Here is a 19,921-nt window from a genome sequence, read left to right on the forward strand (position 1 = left end):
TTTTATTTCACTCCATTAATATTTTAAGAGGTGATAAAATTCGGTTAATTAGAGTTTTAAATAAGGTGGATTCTGTTAATCCTATAATATAAATATTAATTTTATTTTAATTGATTTAAAAAGATTCAATATTTATTCGTTAAATTTTTTAAATTTAATTTAATTAGTCAAATTTATATATTTTGATATAATTTTAATTAATATTTAAATTCTTAAATTTTAATAATTTATATGACATTTTAATAATATAATTGGTATGACACATATATTATTATTATTTATATATAAATTAATTATCAAATATTTAATAAGTTTAATATTTATATTATTTCACATTTTAATTTAAATGTTTTAATTTTGAATTAATTGATAAATATCTATATTTGAATATGATCTTACTTAATTTTTAAAATTTAAAATATAAAAGTTTAAAAAAATATCAAATATAATATTTTATTATTTTTTAAATATAAATTAATTTTATATATAAAAATAATATTAACTCCTATTTAATTATAATGATATATTTAATTTTAAAAATAATATTAATATAATCATTAAATATGACAATTATTATATTTTAAAAATAATATTAATATAACCGTTAAATATGACAGTTTCGAGGATAAATAAATTTTATTTTTAATTATTTTGTATATATTTTTATTTTTTATTAAAATATATATTTATTATAAAATATTTATAATTTTTATAAAATAAAATTTTATCAAAGTTAAAAATATCAACTATATATTTAATAATTATATTATTTATCTTTAATTTTAATTTTAAAAATTAATCAAAATTATATTATTCATAAACATTAAATCAATTTATTTAAAAATTTAAACATTTAATTAAAATATAAAATTATATAAATATTAAATTTTTTAATTAATTGATCAATTATAATAATAATACATGCCGAGTGAACTGTGACATAAATTATTAAATTTACAAATTTACAAATCGATTAAAATTATATTAAAATATAAAAATTAAATAATTAAATTAAAAAATAAATATGCACAGATGTAAAAGTTTTTAAATCATTTAGTTAAAATAAAATCTCTCTAACTTTCTATTGATTTTAGAAATATTTATCTTATGTATAATGATAAATTTTTACGTTAAAATATCCAATTTATTCATTTTATCTTCTAACCTATCCATTTTATTTTTTATGATTAAATTAATTATTGATTATTTATTAATAATATTAATTTATTTTAATTAAATTATTGGAAAAGTTATTGTTTATTTTTTTATTGTTTATTGTTAATTTGAATTTAATTTATAATAAATGGAAAATAATTATAATAATATTAGTTAAATTTTATAATAATATTTTTACTGTCCTATAAAGTTTTATCAAAATGTTAGTTTATATAAAATGAAAATAATTAATTAAGTGATAGTTTTATAAGTTTGATTAATTTTTTTTATAATAATGAATTTTAAAAAGAATATTTTATCTTTTAATTTTAGTAGTAGATAACTGAAAATAGTAATTGTTTTATTTGTGAATTGCAAAAATTATTTATCATTTTATTTATATTTTATATTTTTAAAATCATACTATAAATTTTTCACATAATAAAATTTTTAAGTAATTAATATTATTCAAGTATTAGTATGCAATTTGTTAATAACAATTCATATATTTTATATGAGTTAATACCTAAAAAAGACTGTATTTTTAATTTTATTGGAATTATATTTTATATTTTTTTATTAATTAAAATATGACTTTTTAAAGTTATTTTAATTATACTTTATTATTATTTATATCGTTAAAAATTAATTAAATTGTTACGTCAATCGTGAATGCCACACTCGACAAATTTAAGAATAAAATTGATAATAATTTCAACGTTTACGATAGAATTACAACAAAAATAAAATTATAGGATTTTTTGATAATTGTTTATTTTATTATTTTTTTAAAAATTCACTCTAAATATTAGTATAATTTAAAAAAAGTGGTGGATTAATATTATACTTGAAAATTAAAAGAATAATTTTAAAAAAATATCCTAAAAAATTATTTTATTATTTTTAATATTTTCAAATTGAATCATATTAAATATTATTTTAAATTATTTTTTAATATTTTATAACTAATATATTTAATAAGATTATTTTCCTAATGATAATTTTTAAAAAAATACTAAATAATAAGTTTATTAGACAAATTCAAAAAAAATTGATTGATAATGATTTTAGTTAAAATAAGATTTGATAAATTATTAGTATTATAAAATTATTGATAAAAATTAAAATAAAATTAAATAATAATAATAATAATAATAATAATAGTAATTTTTTAATATATTTAATAGCGAAAAAGAGTAATTTGATAATTTTATAAGTTTTCAATTATATAAGTAACTGTAGAATAGATTTGGTCAAATATTAAAAAAATATAGTTTAATTAATAAAAAAAATAAAAGTATAGGATGAAATTGTAATAAAAGTAAAATATAAAATTTTTTTGACAATTAATTCTAAATTTTATTGATGTGGTATAGTAATATGGTGTTAATGTGACAAGTAATGTGACAATTTCGTTAATTTTTTAACGGTACAAGTAACAACAAAATATAATTGAAATCATTTTAAAATATCATATTTTAATTGAAAAAAAATTATAGGTATTATTGTAACAAAATTATTATATTTTTTTTACCATTAATTCATTTTATATTTAATAAAAAAATTAGGTAAAGTATATTTTAATCTCTAAATTTTAACGTTATTAATTGATCAGTTCTTTTATTTTTAAAATCAAATACTTAAATCTCTGAGTTTTAAATCCATCCAAATTAGAGGTCCTTCCATCAATAAAATCTATTAGTCAGTTGATTGAGTACAGTAAGATAAGAGAGAACTTCATCAAGTAGCCAGAGGCAACAATAAAAGGGCGAATCTTCTAATCAAGATGATAGCGACAGGTGAACAATACTTAACTCAACCATTATAGTTCAAAGAGTTACACACTCCAGCAACGGAGATAGAGGAGTCTTTCCTCATAAAAGAGGGGGAATCGTGGATGACTCCCGTATATAAATTCTTGACATAAGACGATATTCCAGCCGATGAGTTATCAGCTAAACAGGTAATAAGAAAGTTTTTTAAATATGCACTAATTGATGGTTAGTTGTATAAGAGATTCTCCACACAACCACGACTGTGATGTGTTACAGAGGAGGAAGGCCAGAAAATCTTAAAAGATATCCATAAAGGTGATTACAGGAGTCATGAAGGAGCACAGACAATCGTCCGAAAAGTATTTAGACAATAGTACTATTGGCCAATGATAATATAGAATGCGAAGCAACTTTTCTAGAAGTACTGGAGATACATGCAAACATCTCAAGGACCCTGGGAGAAATGCAAGCAACCCACACTAGAACCCTCATCAAATGCTCTAATATGGTAAACATCACATGCCTCAAGTTTAGTTCAACATAACTTATCATTAAAACTTTTACATAAAGATCATGATAAATAGGGATATACAAAGCATAAACTAGGGCAAAGCACAAATCTAATCCATTACATAGTACATGTCCACCATTATTCTATTACATAAACTTATACCAGCCTCTAGCCGACTTTCCGAGCTATTCTTGACCCTGCAAACCTGGGGTTAGGGGAAAGGGATAAGCTACAAGAGCCTAGTAAGCAGAACGTAAAAACAGTTTAATAAATATATGCTTTCATGGAATGCATCACAACACAAACAATACACATCAAGGATGGACTTGTCACCAGTAACCCCCTACATATTCCAAATTAATGTCCGGCCATCGACGGAACTCCTCAGGACTTTCTCTTAAACATAACATAACATATCCAACTGTGCCAGGGGCGTAGAATGGGCAGCCATGGTCTTCCGTATCCGTATCATATCATAACCTGCTCGAGGGCTAGTGGGTCATCCAACATCCATCCACAACAACAGTAAATATGCAATGCATCATATTCGTGAATTCTAATGCAGACATCCTATAAAAATAGCATTCGCGATGCATGAACATGCTCAAAAGTTTGATTACATAAAAATAATAGATTAGTTTAGTTCTACTCACCTTTGGCTGACGCCTGACTAAAACTGAAGCAACGGACTCACTGCTGGCCTTTACGGTCTCCCAGGTCCGATCTTACACAGATGAACTCCCATGAGGGACCAAACATAGCTAAAACATGACTCCTTACAACTCTCCAAAAACCCCCTAAAACATCACAAAACATGCATGTAAAACAAGTAAAGGAAGGCTGGGCAGAGGACTTTCGGCAGCACCTTCGGCGGCCGAAGGTCCTCTACAGATCCAAAAGTCGGGGTCCTTCGGGGGCAGGTTCGGCGACCAAAAGGCTGCCTCCCAAGCCAATCCATCAACCTTGGTGACTTCCCCGCTCTAACTCTAATCCTGTAAACCTGAATAGATCGGGAGGTCAGCAAGAGTAAAGGCATAGTGTATGTAATAGTTAGTTGTGGACATGAAAGATAATGTAACGTATTGTAATGTAAGATATTGTACAGATTTGTATTGAGGATTAGTATTGTGCTTGACCCTAGAGTTTATGGTTAATCCCTTTTGGTACATGATCTTTATGAACTGTTCTTATTAATGTTAAACCAAGCTTGATGTTTGATATGTTGACCCAACTAGAGCATTTGATGAGGGCTCTAGTGTGGGATTTTTATGAATTCAGTTTAGTGCATGCACAGGTCAAGCTTGGTAGATAGAAAGTTTAAAATTTTTATGTAAATGTATGATCATGTATGGGATTTATCAGGTATGACAGGTTGGATGTTAGGCTTGCTACGAGTCCCGGCGACCTTAAGTCGATCTAGATCCTAGCGCCGGTAGCGGTCCGATTTCGGGTCGTTACACCATACTTCAGCGCCAAGTCTAGGAGTTGCAATATCAGGTTGAGGAGAATCGAGCCGCCTCCAACAGAATTACTGAATTAGAGGCTGAGCTTCAAGAGACGATGGCCCGAGGAGGAGAGATATTCTTCAAGGGCTAAGACTCAATCAAGAAGAAGCTGGTGAAGCAATTTCCTTCTGAGGACTTTGCTTGGATAGATAACATCCTTCTAGAGGAGGAGGAGGGTGACAAGGAATGAATAACTGAAGACAACCCTCTTGGCCTAGCTTCTACTGCAACAACCAATGATGTACCTGTATTAGAAGCTCAAGAGGAGGCGACTGGTGATGTTCCTCCTGCCCTGTAATACTCCTTTTATTTGAATGAAAAATCTTTCATTTTATTTTGACAGTTTTTCATGATTATTTATTAGCCATAAATCTTGTATTTTTTTTAAAAAAGATCTCTAAGGGATTAACACCTAACCATCATGGTAGTGATAAAATAAATAACTTAAAAACTTTTGAACAGCGGGTTTAACACCTGAACATATAGCCTGACGGATGCCTGCCTTGGGCCTAAGATATCTTTTAGGTTTCTTATAATCTTGAGGTTAGTACCTGATCACAAACATCCGTCTTGTTGCTTGTGCTTCAAATGCCTCATAAATTTATATAGGATTAACACTCGGTAGTTGTACTCATCTCGTGGCTTGGCATAAATGCCTTATTTAGTGGGACCAATACCTAGTCTTCTGGCTTGGTGGAACCCACCATGTGGTCTAGCATGAATATCTTTTCTAATGGGACCAACACTCGGTCTTCTAGCTTAGTGAAACTCGTCTGTTAGCCTGGCATAAATACCTTTTTTAGTGGGACCAAATCCGTCTTGTGGCCAGGCACGAGTGCCTTTTTTAGTGGGACCAATACCCGGTTTTCTAGCTTGGCAGAATCTGCCTTATGGCCTAGCATGAATACCTTTTTGTGGGATCAACGCCTGGTCTTCTAGCCTGGCAGAATCTGCCTTATGGCCTGGTATTAATGCCTTCTTTAGTGGGACCAATGCTTGAAATTCTGGCCTGATGGAAACCACCTTATAGCTTGGCATGAATGCCTTTTTTAGTGGGACTAACGCCCAGTCTTCTAGTTTGGTGGAACCCGCCTTGTGGCCTGGCATGAGTTCCTTTTTTAGTGGGACCAGCTCTTGAAATTCTAGCATGGCGAAACTTGCTTTGTGGCCTTCTATGAATGCTACTTGATCTTTTTTTGAAGAAGGCAATCCCATCGTTTCTTGTTACTGAAGAACATAGCATATGAAAAAAATACATTATTAACTGTTATTAATAAAATTTTCTCAGGTTACAAATATTTCATGACTTGGCCATCTAATTTGGTTTAGCTTATAAGACACTGGGTGAATAACTTTCAAGTCCCTAAATAATCCTTTTCAGTTTTCGCGAGCTTACCAGATCGGCTGTTACATCTGTGGTTTGCTTATTTTCTCTAATCATCACTAGGTCCTTCTGTAATTACATGAATAATTCCTACAAGTTTTCTGTCAGGGGTAGTTTTAGGAGTTATTGCCTTGGGGTCAGATCTCCTCTCTTCCCTACCCTTTTTTGGCGAACTTTCGAAGAGTGTCGTCCCTTATCAGCCTCTCGATCTCATCTTTCAATTGTCAACACTCCTCTGTTTTATGACCATGACCTTTGTGAAAACGATAGTCTTTGGTCATGTCTTGTCTTTTCGCTTTCTCGGGATTGAGCTTGGACGGCCACTGGCTTCCTTGTCTTTTTTTCTTGATCCATATTAGAATACGTATTCGTGAGTCATTCAATGGAATATAATTCTTATACTTACTTTGGTCATCCCTCCTTCAAGAGAGGGGATAACTCTTATGGTCTCTTTCATATCCTTGCCTCTCCGGCTTTTGGTTTTGCTTTTTATTCACCATTTTGTTCTCTCTTGGTGCTTGGACTTTCTTATCCTGATATACTTCTAGGCTGTGTCTATCAACTATTGATATGTTGTGGTTGAGTTTTGATTAAGGAATGCATGAACTTGACATTGCGTGTTCCTTTCTTTAATGCTTTACACGTTATCTCATGATTTAACTCCTCCACCTGTATTGCTTCAGCATTGAATCGTGAGATAAATTTCCTTAAAGACTTGCCATCTCCTTAGTGGATCTTCCGCAAGTCATAGAAAAGTTTTTTAAGAGGTATATAAGTAATAAATCTGGATGTAAATAACATACGGAACTGTGTAAAGTTTTGAATTTAACTTGGGCTCAGATGTTGGTACCATTTTCTGAGCCAAACTTGTGAGTGTTGACGGAAATACTTGGCATAACACAAAGTCGTTGATATCCTGAAGCTGCATGGTCATCCTAAAGATCGCCAAGTGACTTCTGAAATATGGTGTTCCATCATATTTGTCCAAGGTAGGCAGCTTAAACTTAGTTGGGAATATTTCTGCTAAGATTTTTTCCGAAATAGGCGAGACACCATCCAGGCCAAAATCCTCCTCTTACTTCTTTTGGTACCTTTGAACAGCCCTTACCAGCTTCTAGTCGACATCTTTCGGAGTATTGTCTGATTCATCTTCTTCGAACTCAGCCTTCTCTTTGGATTGCCTCTTGATCGCCTTTGTCCGAGTCTTAAGGGTGTCAATGGAGGATTCCTTCCTTTCCCTAGGAGTCGTGACTGACTCCTCCCCCCGAGCCTTATACTGCTTGAGAGTAGCCTATAACTTTTGAATGTATTGGATCATTTGCTCATTGTTTAGATTGTTGAGATCTGCTTCATTGACCAGTGGGGGTGTATTTTATCCACTGTTAGATGTGGAAGAAATGATAGCACCCTCATTAGTAGCAACCTTAGCAACAACTTGTGAACTACCGGCCATTTCAAGAGAAAGAAGAAAAAGATTTCTTTCTAAGAGAAAAGCAGTAAGCGACCAACTTTAATCCAAATAAATAGAAAAGATTCAATGGATTTTTCGGCAACGAAACCAAATGATGCGTCAGAAAGTAGAGCTATATTGTGAATAATCAATCCTGTAAAAAAGAGAATGTGAGGTGATGGGCGGCCATGGCAGCCACTCCGACACTTAAATCAGTAAACTGGAGAATAGGACAAATGTAATAAATTCTTTAGAACTTGAGTAGTGTAAGAATTACGTATTTTTATCTCTATGATCGTTGATTTTTATATTATAAGAAGACGGAGTTAAATATAACATTTCCTGATAATCTGGTGATAATGTGGCCGGCTATTTGATAAGAGATATCACTGGTTTAACTGATTGGTGATTCCGTGGTTACATCCGTAACGAGAGTCTAATTGATTGTACTTGCTAACGGTAACTTTATGTGAAGACTCGACCTCTCTAGGGGAGTTTGAGTCTTGATGAAGAACCGAATGTAATGATATTCGAATCTCCTTTCCTCCGATGGGATCGAATATCTACTTATTAAATTCTTGTCATGTGACTCTATTTTATGATGATAGCTCATGATTCGCTTTGAACAATTCTTGTATAGCATCATAAATGTAAATAAATTTTAACATTTAAAAAATTGAATTATAAATCCATAATCTATATCGGAACATAGGATACTTTTTAATTTTATAACTTAATTTAAATTTTAAAGTAGATAATAATTTTAATATATAAATCAATTTAAAATTTATTTAAATTTGAAAGTGAATGACATTTTATAATTAATTTAAATTTTAAAATATGTAATAATTCTATTATTTAAATTCTTAAAAAATGAATTTTGAGATATATATGAATATTAAATTATTAGATAACATTTTTAATTTTAAAAAATAAAATTTATACATTAAAAAAGAAAAAAATTATTAAATTTATTGTGTAATAATGACATTTTACTTCTCAATTCATTTTTATAAATTTAAATAAAAGCATTAGAATTATAATCTTCTATTTATTAAAGATAAATTACCATATGATTTACTAAATATAGTAATAACATATTAAATAATTTTAATAATAAATTTATTTAATTTAAAAAATGATATCCAAATATTAAATAATCAGAATCAAATTAAAATATCACCTAATAAGTTTAAATTTTAAATTTTTTTATGTAATACCCGGCTAGATTCCGGCTAGATTCTGACATCGAAATCCCTACCTTCAGGCGGAATCTCCGTTGGAATCTGAAATTTCTGAAGATGTCCGAGTTTTCTAGAGGAATAAAATGGACTTTCGGCTCTAGAAGAGACTTTCGGCCGCCGAAGGTGCCGCCGAAAGTGCCTGGCTTTCGTCTCTGAAGGAGACTTTCGGCCGCCGAACCTGCATCCGAAAGTGCCTGACTTTCGGATCTATGGGAGCATTCGGCCGCAGAATGTGCCGCCGAAGGTGCCATGTCCAGCCTTCCTTTGCTTGTTTTGCATGCATGTTTTGAGGTGTTTTAGAGGGGTTTTTGGGGAGATGTTTAGTATTATGTTAGAGTTGTTTGGTCCCTCATTTGAGTCCACCTGTGTACGATCGGACCTGGGGAACCGAGGAGGTCAGCAGAGTTAGTTGGTCCTGAGTAGCCCAGCAGTTGCTAAAGGTGAGTGGAACTAAACTTAATATTTTAAATTGAGAAATTAAATGCTTTTAGAGCATGATCCATGCATCATAAAATACCATGATATGTATTAGGTTGTATTGCACTAGTATTCACGAATATGATGCATTGCATAATATGTTGTTCATGTGGATGAACATTGGATGATCCTTAGCCCTTGAGATTAGATGAGATGACATGATATGAGATATGACATGAGCTAGAAAGACCAGGTCGCCCCTGGCACTATGTTAGATGTAAGAGAAGCCCAGGTGAGGCCTAACCGCCCCTGGCGTAGTTGGACATGTTATGATATGAGCTAGTTAAGAGAAGCCCATGTGAGGCCTAACCGCCCCTGGCGTAGTTGGACATATTACGATATGTAGAGGGCTATTGGTGACAAGTTCATCCTTGATGTGATATGTTTGTGATGTGATGCATTTCACGAAAGCATATGTTTTAAATGGATTTGTATTATTGTTCTGCTCACTGGGTTTTAGTAGCTCATCTCTCTCCCAAATTTCCAGTTTTGCAGGGCCAGTCAGAGTTAGCACGGGATAGCAGCTAGGGTGAAGTGTATGTAATAGATAGTAGTGGACATAATGTAATTCAAAGTTTTGTATTGTAAAATGATATTATGTAATGTGTACAGAGTTATAGTATTGTGCTTGGCCCGAGTTGGATAATCCCTTGATACATGAGTTTTATGTTATGTTTTATATGGATTTATGTGTTGGACCGAGTTTGACATAGGGTATGCTGACCCTAGAGGTTCTATGTGTTCAGACATAGTGCATACACAGGTCAAGCTTGGGAAAGGAAAAGTTTTAATGTTTTATGGAAATGTTTGATCATGTATGGGATTATACCAGCTGTACAGGATGCATAACAGGCTTGCTACGGGTCCCGGCGGCCTTAAGCCAATCTGGATCCTAGCGCCGGTAGCGGTCTGATTTTCGGATCGTTACATTTTATAATTATATACTTAAATTTTTTCAATTAATTTTTCATTATAATTTAAATTTATAATATATAAATAAATAAAATTAATAAATATTATAACGAGTGTGAAAACGTGCAATACATATTGAATAAACTATTTTAATTAAAATGAAAGGCTACAATTTTTTGGCATTAATTTTAAGAAAGAAAAGGTTTTTAAAAAATGCAATTATATTTAAAATTTTCAATTAATTTTTTATTTTAATTTAAATTTATAATATATAAATAAATAAAATTAATAAATATTATAATAAACATAAAAACGTGCAAACACACATTAAATAAACTAGTTTAACTAAAATAAAGACCTACAATCTTTTCACATTAATTTTAAGAAAGAAAAAGTTTTTTTTAAAAAAAATGCAAGCTCAAAGGTTCAAATTTGGACGTTTGGAGGTCTGAAAACCACCACTGTACTCTAAGGCAACTACTATAAAAGTAACTAATATTATATAATATATTTTTGAAATTCAATTAAATTGAATTTTAATTTTTCAGAATTAAACTAAATCAATTAAATTAATGTTTTTTAAAAAATTAAAATTTAGTAAAATCAAATATCTTAATAAATTGAATTAAAATTTTATTTCAATTCAATTGAATCAATTATTTCAATTTTAAACTAAACTTTACTCCATGCTACTTCAAATCTCCCCTTCCAGCTGGTAGTTTTCTTTAATTTAGATGGAGTGTAATAGTTTCTTTTCATAATTATACACCAATGTTAACTACATTCACTTGAAGAAATAATTATTCTACCCTCTCTATTTTATTAGTTAAAATATATTTATTACATTAATTATTATTTATTTCTTCAATTAATTATTATAATCTTCATATTATTAGTTAAAATACATTTATTATATTAATTATTATTTTTTCTTTATTAATTTATTATTATTAATTATTATACATCTGGAGATTAGACTGTCCCTGGCATTTTCAAAAAGGTATATACTTTCCTCATTCATATGCACACGCGTCCTAAATCTATTTGCAAGTCACTGTTTAAATTATGGACGCTGGTCCCTGCCAGCTCCGCGAGCCTAATTTATTTCATTTATTAATAATAATTTCTAGCCTTCGACACCCAACTGCCAAATCTACCTGGCCGACATTTATTTCATTTACAATTACGTTTTCCAGTTTTTGTCGTCTTCTACACCTTTCATAAATAATCTTAAATTATAATCTCTCTTTTTTTTTTTTAAAGAAAATCTCTCTCTCTCTCTTCACTTTACTTTTGTAAGTATATTAAAAAATATAATTTTTATTTAATTTTTAATTATAATCATTCTAAATATATTAAATTTTATTAAATATTTAAAAAATTTTAAAAATAAAATAAAATTATACTAATCAATTTATATATTATTATAATCTAAAAAAATAATTTTAAAATAATAAAAAATATAGAATATAAAGAGTATATTTTTTTCAATAATAATTTATTTATTAATTTTTTGCTTATAAATATATTTCTTTCTAATAAATATTAAATCTATTAAAATAAATAATATAAACTGATAATATATTAAAAATAAATAAATTTTATTATTTAAATATACCGATTATGTTTTTCTAATTAAATATGCAAAAATAAAAAAATAACTATTTTCAATGGTTGGATTATATCTTTAAATGGATGCTCCAAAGGTAGTTCTACTTTTTAAAATTTGTTCTCAATGATCGCAATTAATGTTGAATTTAATAATATTAATTGTATTATTATCAGTATTAAATATTTGATCCTCCATAAAATAGGTCGATAGTAATTTTTTTAAATTAAAAAATATAGTTAATGTAATTAAAATAATGAGTTTTAAATTATATTTCTTAATATACATATCTTAAATAATAATATATGAATAATTAATTAATAAATTACTATAATAAAGAAATAATTTATAGTTAAAAAAAAAAAAAAACTCTAGGAGACAGATGGGTTATAGTAAATTAATCTTGTTAAAATTCCATTTTTTTTGGTCTTGAAAGCTTCCACTCGCTCCCAACTCACTTCAATACCCTTTTTTTCTTTTCGTTTTTTTATCAATACCTTAATCCATTTATCCTTTTTTATTGGAATTAATCGCTATCAAATCTTAATTACTCCATTCTTTTCAAAATATTACCTTATTCATTCTGCAAATACGATTTTTTTTTTCACATATCTTAAAAATGTATAATTAATACAGATATTATGCACTTCACTCATATCGTTTAATTACTAAGTTACTCTTAAAATTGATAGAGCTTACTTTTCAATGCATATATTAGAAACATAATTAATAATTTAATATATAAAAGAAAAGGCTTATATTTTAGTACAATAAAATAGAAAAATAAAATTATTTTTATGGGATGAAAATAGTAATTTTTTTTTTATTTTAAAAATAATAGTCTCGTTTCTACTATTTTAAATATTATATTTTTAGTTTTTTTTTTCTATAATATCATTTATTAAATATTCATATGTATAATAAATATTACATATGTTTCTAAGACAATAAAGTAATTGCTAAAATTAGTATTTTTGAAATTTATGAAAATAAATTGTAAGGTTTAACCATTTAACCTTTATAAAACTTTATAATTTTGTAAGAACATAAAAAACAACCTTTATAAGAATTTATATTATAATAAATGTTTCATATGTATAATAAATATTATATTACTAAAAGAACAGTCTCAAAGGGGTAATTATTATTAATATAATCCTATTTATTTAAGTTAATTATTATATTTTACATATTTAATTAAAATCGTATATAGAAAAAGCAAGAGGAAAAATTATAATTAAACCAATATAACTATTACACTCTTAAAATATATGAAATGAAAATAAAACTATTATCTTAAGACAGAAGAAGTACAAACCTTCTAATTTCCTTTAATGGATTTACTTTTCTTTATGCATTTATTCTTCATCGATTCTTAACATTTTGTTTGCGAGGATATAAAATAAAGTGAGATTTTCTTAAAGTATGGTTTTATAAGATACAGTTTTTTCTTTTTTTATAATTTTTAAATCTTATTAATTTTCTATTATTTGAGAACAAGAAAAATTTTTAAAAATATTCAGAGGTTTTAAAGAAAAAATTTCCTTAATCTAGCATGAGCTAAAATTGAATTTTTTTTTATAGATTTTAACCTTATTTTAAAAATCCACACCCTTTCCCAAACACAATTTTAAGATTTTAAACTTTAAAAAACTCCCTCATAAAAGGTGGTGAAAAAATAAACACATAGGTGAGGGATAAAGCAATGGGGGCAACACCCAAAATTATACTAAAATACTACATAACTTTTTCTTTCCCATAGAATTTATAAAAGACTTTGAAATTGTAAAAAATATTTATGCATCATAAAAATAACACTTGAAATTTACTAATTGAAATTAATATATAAATTTTCCAAATTTTAGTATTTTCATTTTAATGATGTATTTTCTATTTTAATGATTATATATAAAAAATTCACAAAATATTAATATTATTTTAATTTGAAGTTAAAAATATAAATTTATAGATTATTATTAAAAAGAAAATAGTGTATTGAGTTTAACCCCTAATGTAATGATTCTAGCTAGATTCTTTTTTGAATTTGATCATTACTTATATATAAACAGAATTGGTGTAATACAATTATTTATTCAGCTGTAGTTTTAAAATTATAATGATTTGATCTTTACAATTCACGAAACAATTAAGTAATAATTAATAACTATTTGAAAAGATATATATGGAGCAGGTAATTTGTTTTACGTGGCAAATACAATTTGTTTTTAGATGGATTGATTAGAGTGAGGGATCTGTGCATTAAAGGGTCGTAAGTGATGCAACTGCAAGTGCAGCTGCAACAGTCAGCTACCAATTCAATGGTAGACACGTTGCAAGTGGTTGTTGGACGTTTAACATGGTGAAATGTGGTTGTTGGAAGTTAATTTAAAATTTTAGTTGATTCATCAGAGAAACACTCACTGGATAATCGATATATAAACCCCGTATAGTGATTCATACTCCGGGAACTATAAACCTTAATTTGGAAAAGGAAACAAGAAACTAGCAAAATATGGCCACAATGCCAGGCATCCTCACCGACTGGCCTTGGAAAAGTCTCGGGAGCTTTAAGGTATTAATTCTTCTCTTCTTGCTATTCCTAACAAATTATTGCGCTAGTTTTTATTCGATTACATGATTTTTAAAAGTTAACATTTGTTTTTTATTGCAATTAATTAAGCACATGATTTTGGCACCCTGGGCAATTCATAGCACCTATTCATTCTTGGTGAAAGAAAAAGATGAGAGAGACCTTGGTTACTTTCTCATATTCCCATTTCTGCTGCTGCGGATGCTTCACAATCAGATCTGGATTTCATTTTCTCGTTACAAAACGGCCAAAGGCTCCAACAGGATCGTTGACAAGGGCATTGAGTTCGAGCAAGTTGACAGGGAGAGCAACTGGTTGCTATATATCTATCTTCTCAGCTAGCGGATTAATATTTTTTCAATTTTTTTTTATATGAATAATGGATTTAATATTATTAATTTGATACAGGGATGACCAGATAATCTTAAACGGACTCATGCTTTACATAGGTTACTCCTTCTCTTTGGGTATCCACCTTCCCTTGTGGAGGATGGATGGTGTAATTATGACTATACTACTTCATGCGGGACCTGTGGAGTTCCTCTACTACTGGCTTCACAGATTACTTCATCACCATTATCTCTACTCCAGATACCATTCACATCACCATTCCTCCATTGCCACAGAGCCCATCACCTGTAATAATATATATGCATATATAAAAGTTATTTCTTTTAATTTTAATCTCTTTTGGGAAAAAAAAAATCATTTTATAAATATGAACGGATATTTTATATTCCTCTCTGACATGTATATATATGTATGCTGTATGCAGCTGTGATTCATCCATTTGCGGAACACATCGCATATTTTGCGTTGTTTGCAATCCCACTGGCTACAACGCTAGTCACCGGCACTGCCTCTATTATATCCTTCGCTGCCTACATCACTTACATCGACTTGATGAACAACATGGGTCACTGCAACTTTGAGCTCACTCCCAAGACCCTCTTCTCCATCTTTCCCCCACTCAAGTTTCTTATGTATACTCCTTCGTACGTCTCTCTTCTTCCCACAGTTAATTATTAGAACTTAATCAGCTTTCTTGAAATTAATACAACTATTGTGTACTTGAGGTTCTATTTTTCTCATATATATCATAATGACCGTTACTTTTATATATGGAAAATTCTCAAGTAAACCAAAGCTAATTATGTTATTTCTAAATTAAACAATTCAAATAATTATAAATATGTAATTTAATGTTTATATAATTATAAATAAATATTGTTCAATTGGTTTAATCCATTAGTACGTATAGGAATTATATCTACCTAAAAATTATTATTAAACCAATAAAATCATTTTATAGTAATATGATGGATAATAAGTAATTTAATATTTATATAATTACAGAAAAATGCAGATAATATAAACTGATTTTATTGGTTTCGTAATATAATTATTTTACACATTATTTCACTTTCACACACCAACCAAAACAAACGGACAGGTAGCTGCTGTTGTTTTATCAAAAACAGTTTTAACTTGTTTTCATTCATCCAATAATGGTAACCAGCACTACCTTTTTTTTTTTTTTTTTTTTTTTCTATTTTTATTTTTATTTTTTTATAATGAAATTGCATAGATCCTTAACTAACTGAATTTAACATGTAGATCCTTTCCTTGTCATTGGAACTTGAGTGCTCAAACTTTCAACTAGGTTTACGAAACTTCTTATAAACAAAGAAAAGTCCTATATATAGTTGAATAATAGGAAGAAATATAAAATAAAAAAAAAACAATGTTTTTAAATAGTAAAATACATTCCCCCTTTTTTATTTAGAAATACTATGTAAGGATAATAATATAATTTTATACATTTAATATATATATTCACTTTCTAAAATAATTGAAGGATGAAAAGTTTATTTTTATTTTATTTCACCATCCAAATGGGTGAAAGAGTAGAAAAGTGGTATAAAAATCTGTTTGATCTTAAACATAGAAGATTAATTATATATTTATTTCGATGATAGATTTCACTCCCTGCATCATACTCAATTCCGGACAAATTACTCGCTTTTCATGCCTTTATATGATTACATTTACAATACCGCGGACAAATGTTCTGATACCCTGTATGAAGCTTCACTTAAGAGATCGGAAGACTCACCAGATGTGGTACATCTTATGCATCTGACGACGCCTGAGTCTATCTACTACCTGCAGTTTGGATTTGCTTCTTTAGCCTCCAAACCTTACACCTATAAATGGTACGTGTGGATTATGTGGCCCATAACACTATTTTGGTCTGTCATCATGTCTTGGATTCATGGACAAGCATTTATTTCTGAGAGGAACGCTTTCAACGGTCTCAAATCGCAATCTTGGGTGGTACCCAAATACGCAATTCAAGTAAGATTAAAATTTTAATATTTTCTTTTACTTGGTTTGTTTTAGTTTGGTCTTATTTCAATTTGCTTCACTTTTGATAGTACAAGTTCAAAAGGCAAAGAGAAGCTATCAATGGCTTCATTGAAGAAGCCATTTTAGAGGCAGACAAGAGAGGAGTTAAAGTACTAACTCTTGGACTTCTCAATCAGGCAAGTTAATTAATTAACGTAATATCTCTCTCTCTCCCTCTAATTAAGAGGAATGTCCTCCTGTCAAATTAACCAATATAGAGCCTCTCACAGGGTGAGGAGCTCAACAGAAATGGTGAGATCTATCTCCAAAAGAACCCCTGGCTCAAAATTAAAGTGGTGGATGGGAGTAGCCTAGCAGTGGCTGTTGTGCTTAACAGTATACCCCAAGGGACAACGCAAGTGCTACTTAGAGGCGACCTCACCAAGGTTGCTTATGCTGTTACCTTTGCCCTATGCCGTAGAGGAATTCAGGTAGCGCGTCTTTCGCCCGCCTCTTTGTTGGGCCATATATCTATTCAACTAGGTACAAAAATTAGTAATAAAAACTAGGAGCGTTGTGGTTTTGATTTTGGTTCAGGATTTATTTAGGAACAAGTAAATAGAAATTTATTATGATTTTAATTCGATTATTTGCTCTCTCTATTCTAATTTGGTACAATTTTTGATATTTCCATTTCAAGTTATATTTGATTTTCATTTTATTTTTAAAATTCATTAGCATTCACATGGTTAGCCTGACAATAAATACATTTAAATAAATCTAAATAAATCTAAAATATTTCAGTTCTACTTTTTTAATTTTCAATTCCCATTTTAAATAAAAAAATTTTAAAATTTATTATTAATACACATTATATATTATATATAATGCACATCTAAATTATTTACTTTTTATATATAGTGTATATATATAATATATCATAATATACATTTTAATTATTTTTTATTATATAATATGTAATTATAATATATATACATAAATTATTGCATAAAACTAGATATAATTATGTTTATAACATATAATATATCTAAATTATTATAGAAAAATGTGTAAAAATTCAATTTTCAGTTAGTTCTGATTCAATTTTTTAAAACTGAATTAAAATCATCAAATAAGTTTAAACTTATTTGATTACGATTCTTAATAGCACTAATAAAAACCACTAATGGGCCTAAGCTAGCCAGAGAGGTCACATCTTTTCTCGTCGATATTTAAGTGGAAACAATTCTTTGCACGCATCAGGTAGCTACAATGAACAAGCATGAAGGCGAGAAGCTTGGGCAGAGGGTAACAATCCCACAAAGTAACTTGGTCGTCCATCCAATAACACACGCTCCTAAGGTAAATTTGATTGATTCATAGTCATAGGCCATGCTTATACGTTAAGCATAATAAATTAGAAGGAAAAAAAGAAGGAAGATTATTGATTATGTATTGAGATGATGAGAAACTGCAGGTATGGTTAGTGGGAGATGACTTGGGCTGTGAAGAGCAAATGAAAGCAGCGAAAGGAACAGTATTCATTCCCTTTTCACAGTTTCCTCCCAAGAAATGGCGTAAAGATTGCGTGTATTACAGCACGCCAGCCATGATAGTTCCTAAAGCTTTTGAGAACTTGCATTCTTGTGAGGTTAGTTATTTTATATGCAATTGGCATAATTAGTGATTTTATTTTTCCCAAAAAAAAGGTTAATCTGATTCGATTATATGAAGCAGAATTGGCTGCCAAGAAGGGTAATGAGTGCTTGGCGTATAGCAGGAATACTGCATGCCTTGGAAGGGTGGAATGAGCACGAGTGTGGCGACCAAATCTTCAATGTTGAGAAAGTTTGGGAAGCTAGTCTTCGACACGGTTTCGTTCCTTTCACAACCTCTTCGTCTTAAGCCTTATGTTCTACATATCCTCCAAGAATTCTCTTTTTAGTAAAATGCATACTCATAATTATGTTTATGAAAAGAGAGAGGGAGACAGAGGGCTTAATTACTAGTAACTATAACGAAACCGAATTAATAAAAGGTTTGTCATTTGTGCTTGTTTACCATTCTTGTAGCCATTGGTGGCCCCTTGTGTGTGTTATATCTTCCGCAAGGTGCGGCTAGTGCTGGCAATTATTGGAATGAAAATATGAAATGGTCATTTTGCGTTGTTGAATTTTCTCTTTTTTTTTTTTAATATACATACTCGAACAATATTTATTTGTACTCAATTTAGACATTTATAAAATATAAATAAGCGAGTTGTGTTGAGTCGATGGTAACATTAATCTAATTAAGGTTTAGAAATTTATAACTTTATTTAATAAAAATAAATTAAGCATTTAATTATTGACAGCTGGTCTGGACAGTGGCCGTGACTCGATTAATTACAAAGAAAAGGTAGCTTTTGAACTAACTTTCTAAAAAATAAAACTGGAGTCACCAAAAGTAAAGGAAAGGTGGAAGTTACCTAATTTGCTAAAGATGGTATGCAGAATTGAAAAGAAAAAGAAAAAGGGAGCAGGGGGGTGTTGTTGGACAAGAAAAACCCGATTCCTACAGAGAGGACAAGTGGAATGAGATTGAAGCCAGGCATCAATGCACACAAGATGGAAGCAGTGGTTGCATCTGGGCAATCTCCTGAGCTTTTCCCCATGCATAGCGTCATGGAGGCACACCACACAAAAAGGGGTGTCCTTCGCCTTAGGATTTTGGCTGAATGTGAAATAATAATTAGGCAGATGATTAATCTTGCGCCTAATAAGTAACTGGGTGCTAAGACAAACAGCGAAGCCGATGATTGTGATGACGATGGTGCTCTTGCAGGTCGTGGGGGTTACAGGATCAGCTACTTTCTCCAGGTGATATAATTTCATGATGGCAGATATAATTAATAAGATGGAACGGACAGGCATATGTGTCTTGAGCAGCGAAGAGATAAATGTATATGTAGATATTGCCAT

General features: G+C 29.6%; 1 protein-coding gene across 1 annotated transcript; it reads left to right on the forward strand.

Annotated features, from left to right (window-relative positions):
* The first annotated feature begins 14,399 nt into the window (after nucleotides 1-14,399).
* Nucleotides 14,400-19,134, forward strand: LOC110616986 (very-long-chain aldehyde decarbonylase CER1). Its single transcript, XM_021759549.2, has 10 exons — nucleotides 14,400-14,594; nucleotides 14,703-14,926; nucleotides 15,021-15,250; nucleotides 15,388-15,607; nucleotides 16,592-16,970; nucleotides 17,051-17,158; nucleotides 17,252-17,452; nucleotides 18,225-18,323; nucleotides 18,439-18,612; nucleotides 18,699-19,134. Exons 1-10 carry the CDS (start codon nucleotides 14,535-14,537, stop codon nucleotides 18,864-18,866), a joined length of 1,863 nt encoding a protein of 620 aa, XP_021615241.1. The 5' UTR covers nucleotides 14,400-14,534; the 3' UTR covers nucleotides 18,867-19,134.
* The last annotated feature ends 787 nt before the right edge of the window (nucleotides 19,135-19,921 follow it).

The sequence above is a fragment of the Manihot esculenta genome, chromosome 1, assembly GCF_001659605.2.
Source record: "Manihot esculenta cultivar AM560-2 chromosome 1, M.esculenta_v8, whole genome shotgun sequence".
Taxonomy (NCBI): domain Eukaryota; kingdom Viridiplantae; phylum Streptophyta; class Magnoliopsida; order Malpighiales; family Euphorbiaceae; genus Manihot; species Manihot esculenta.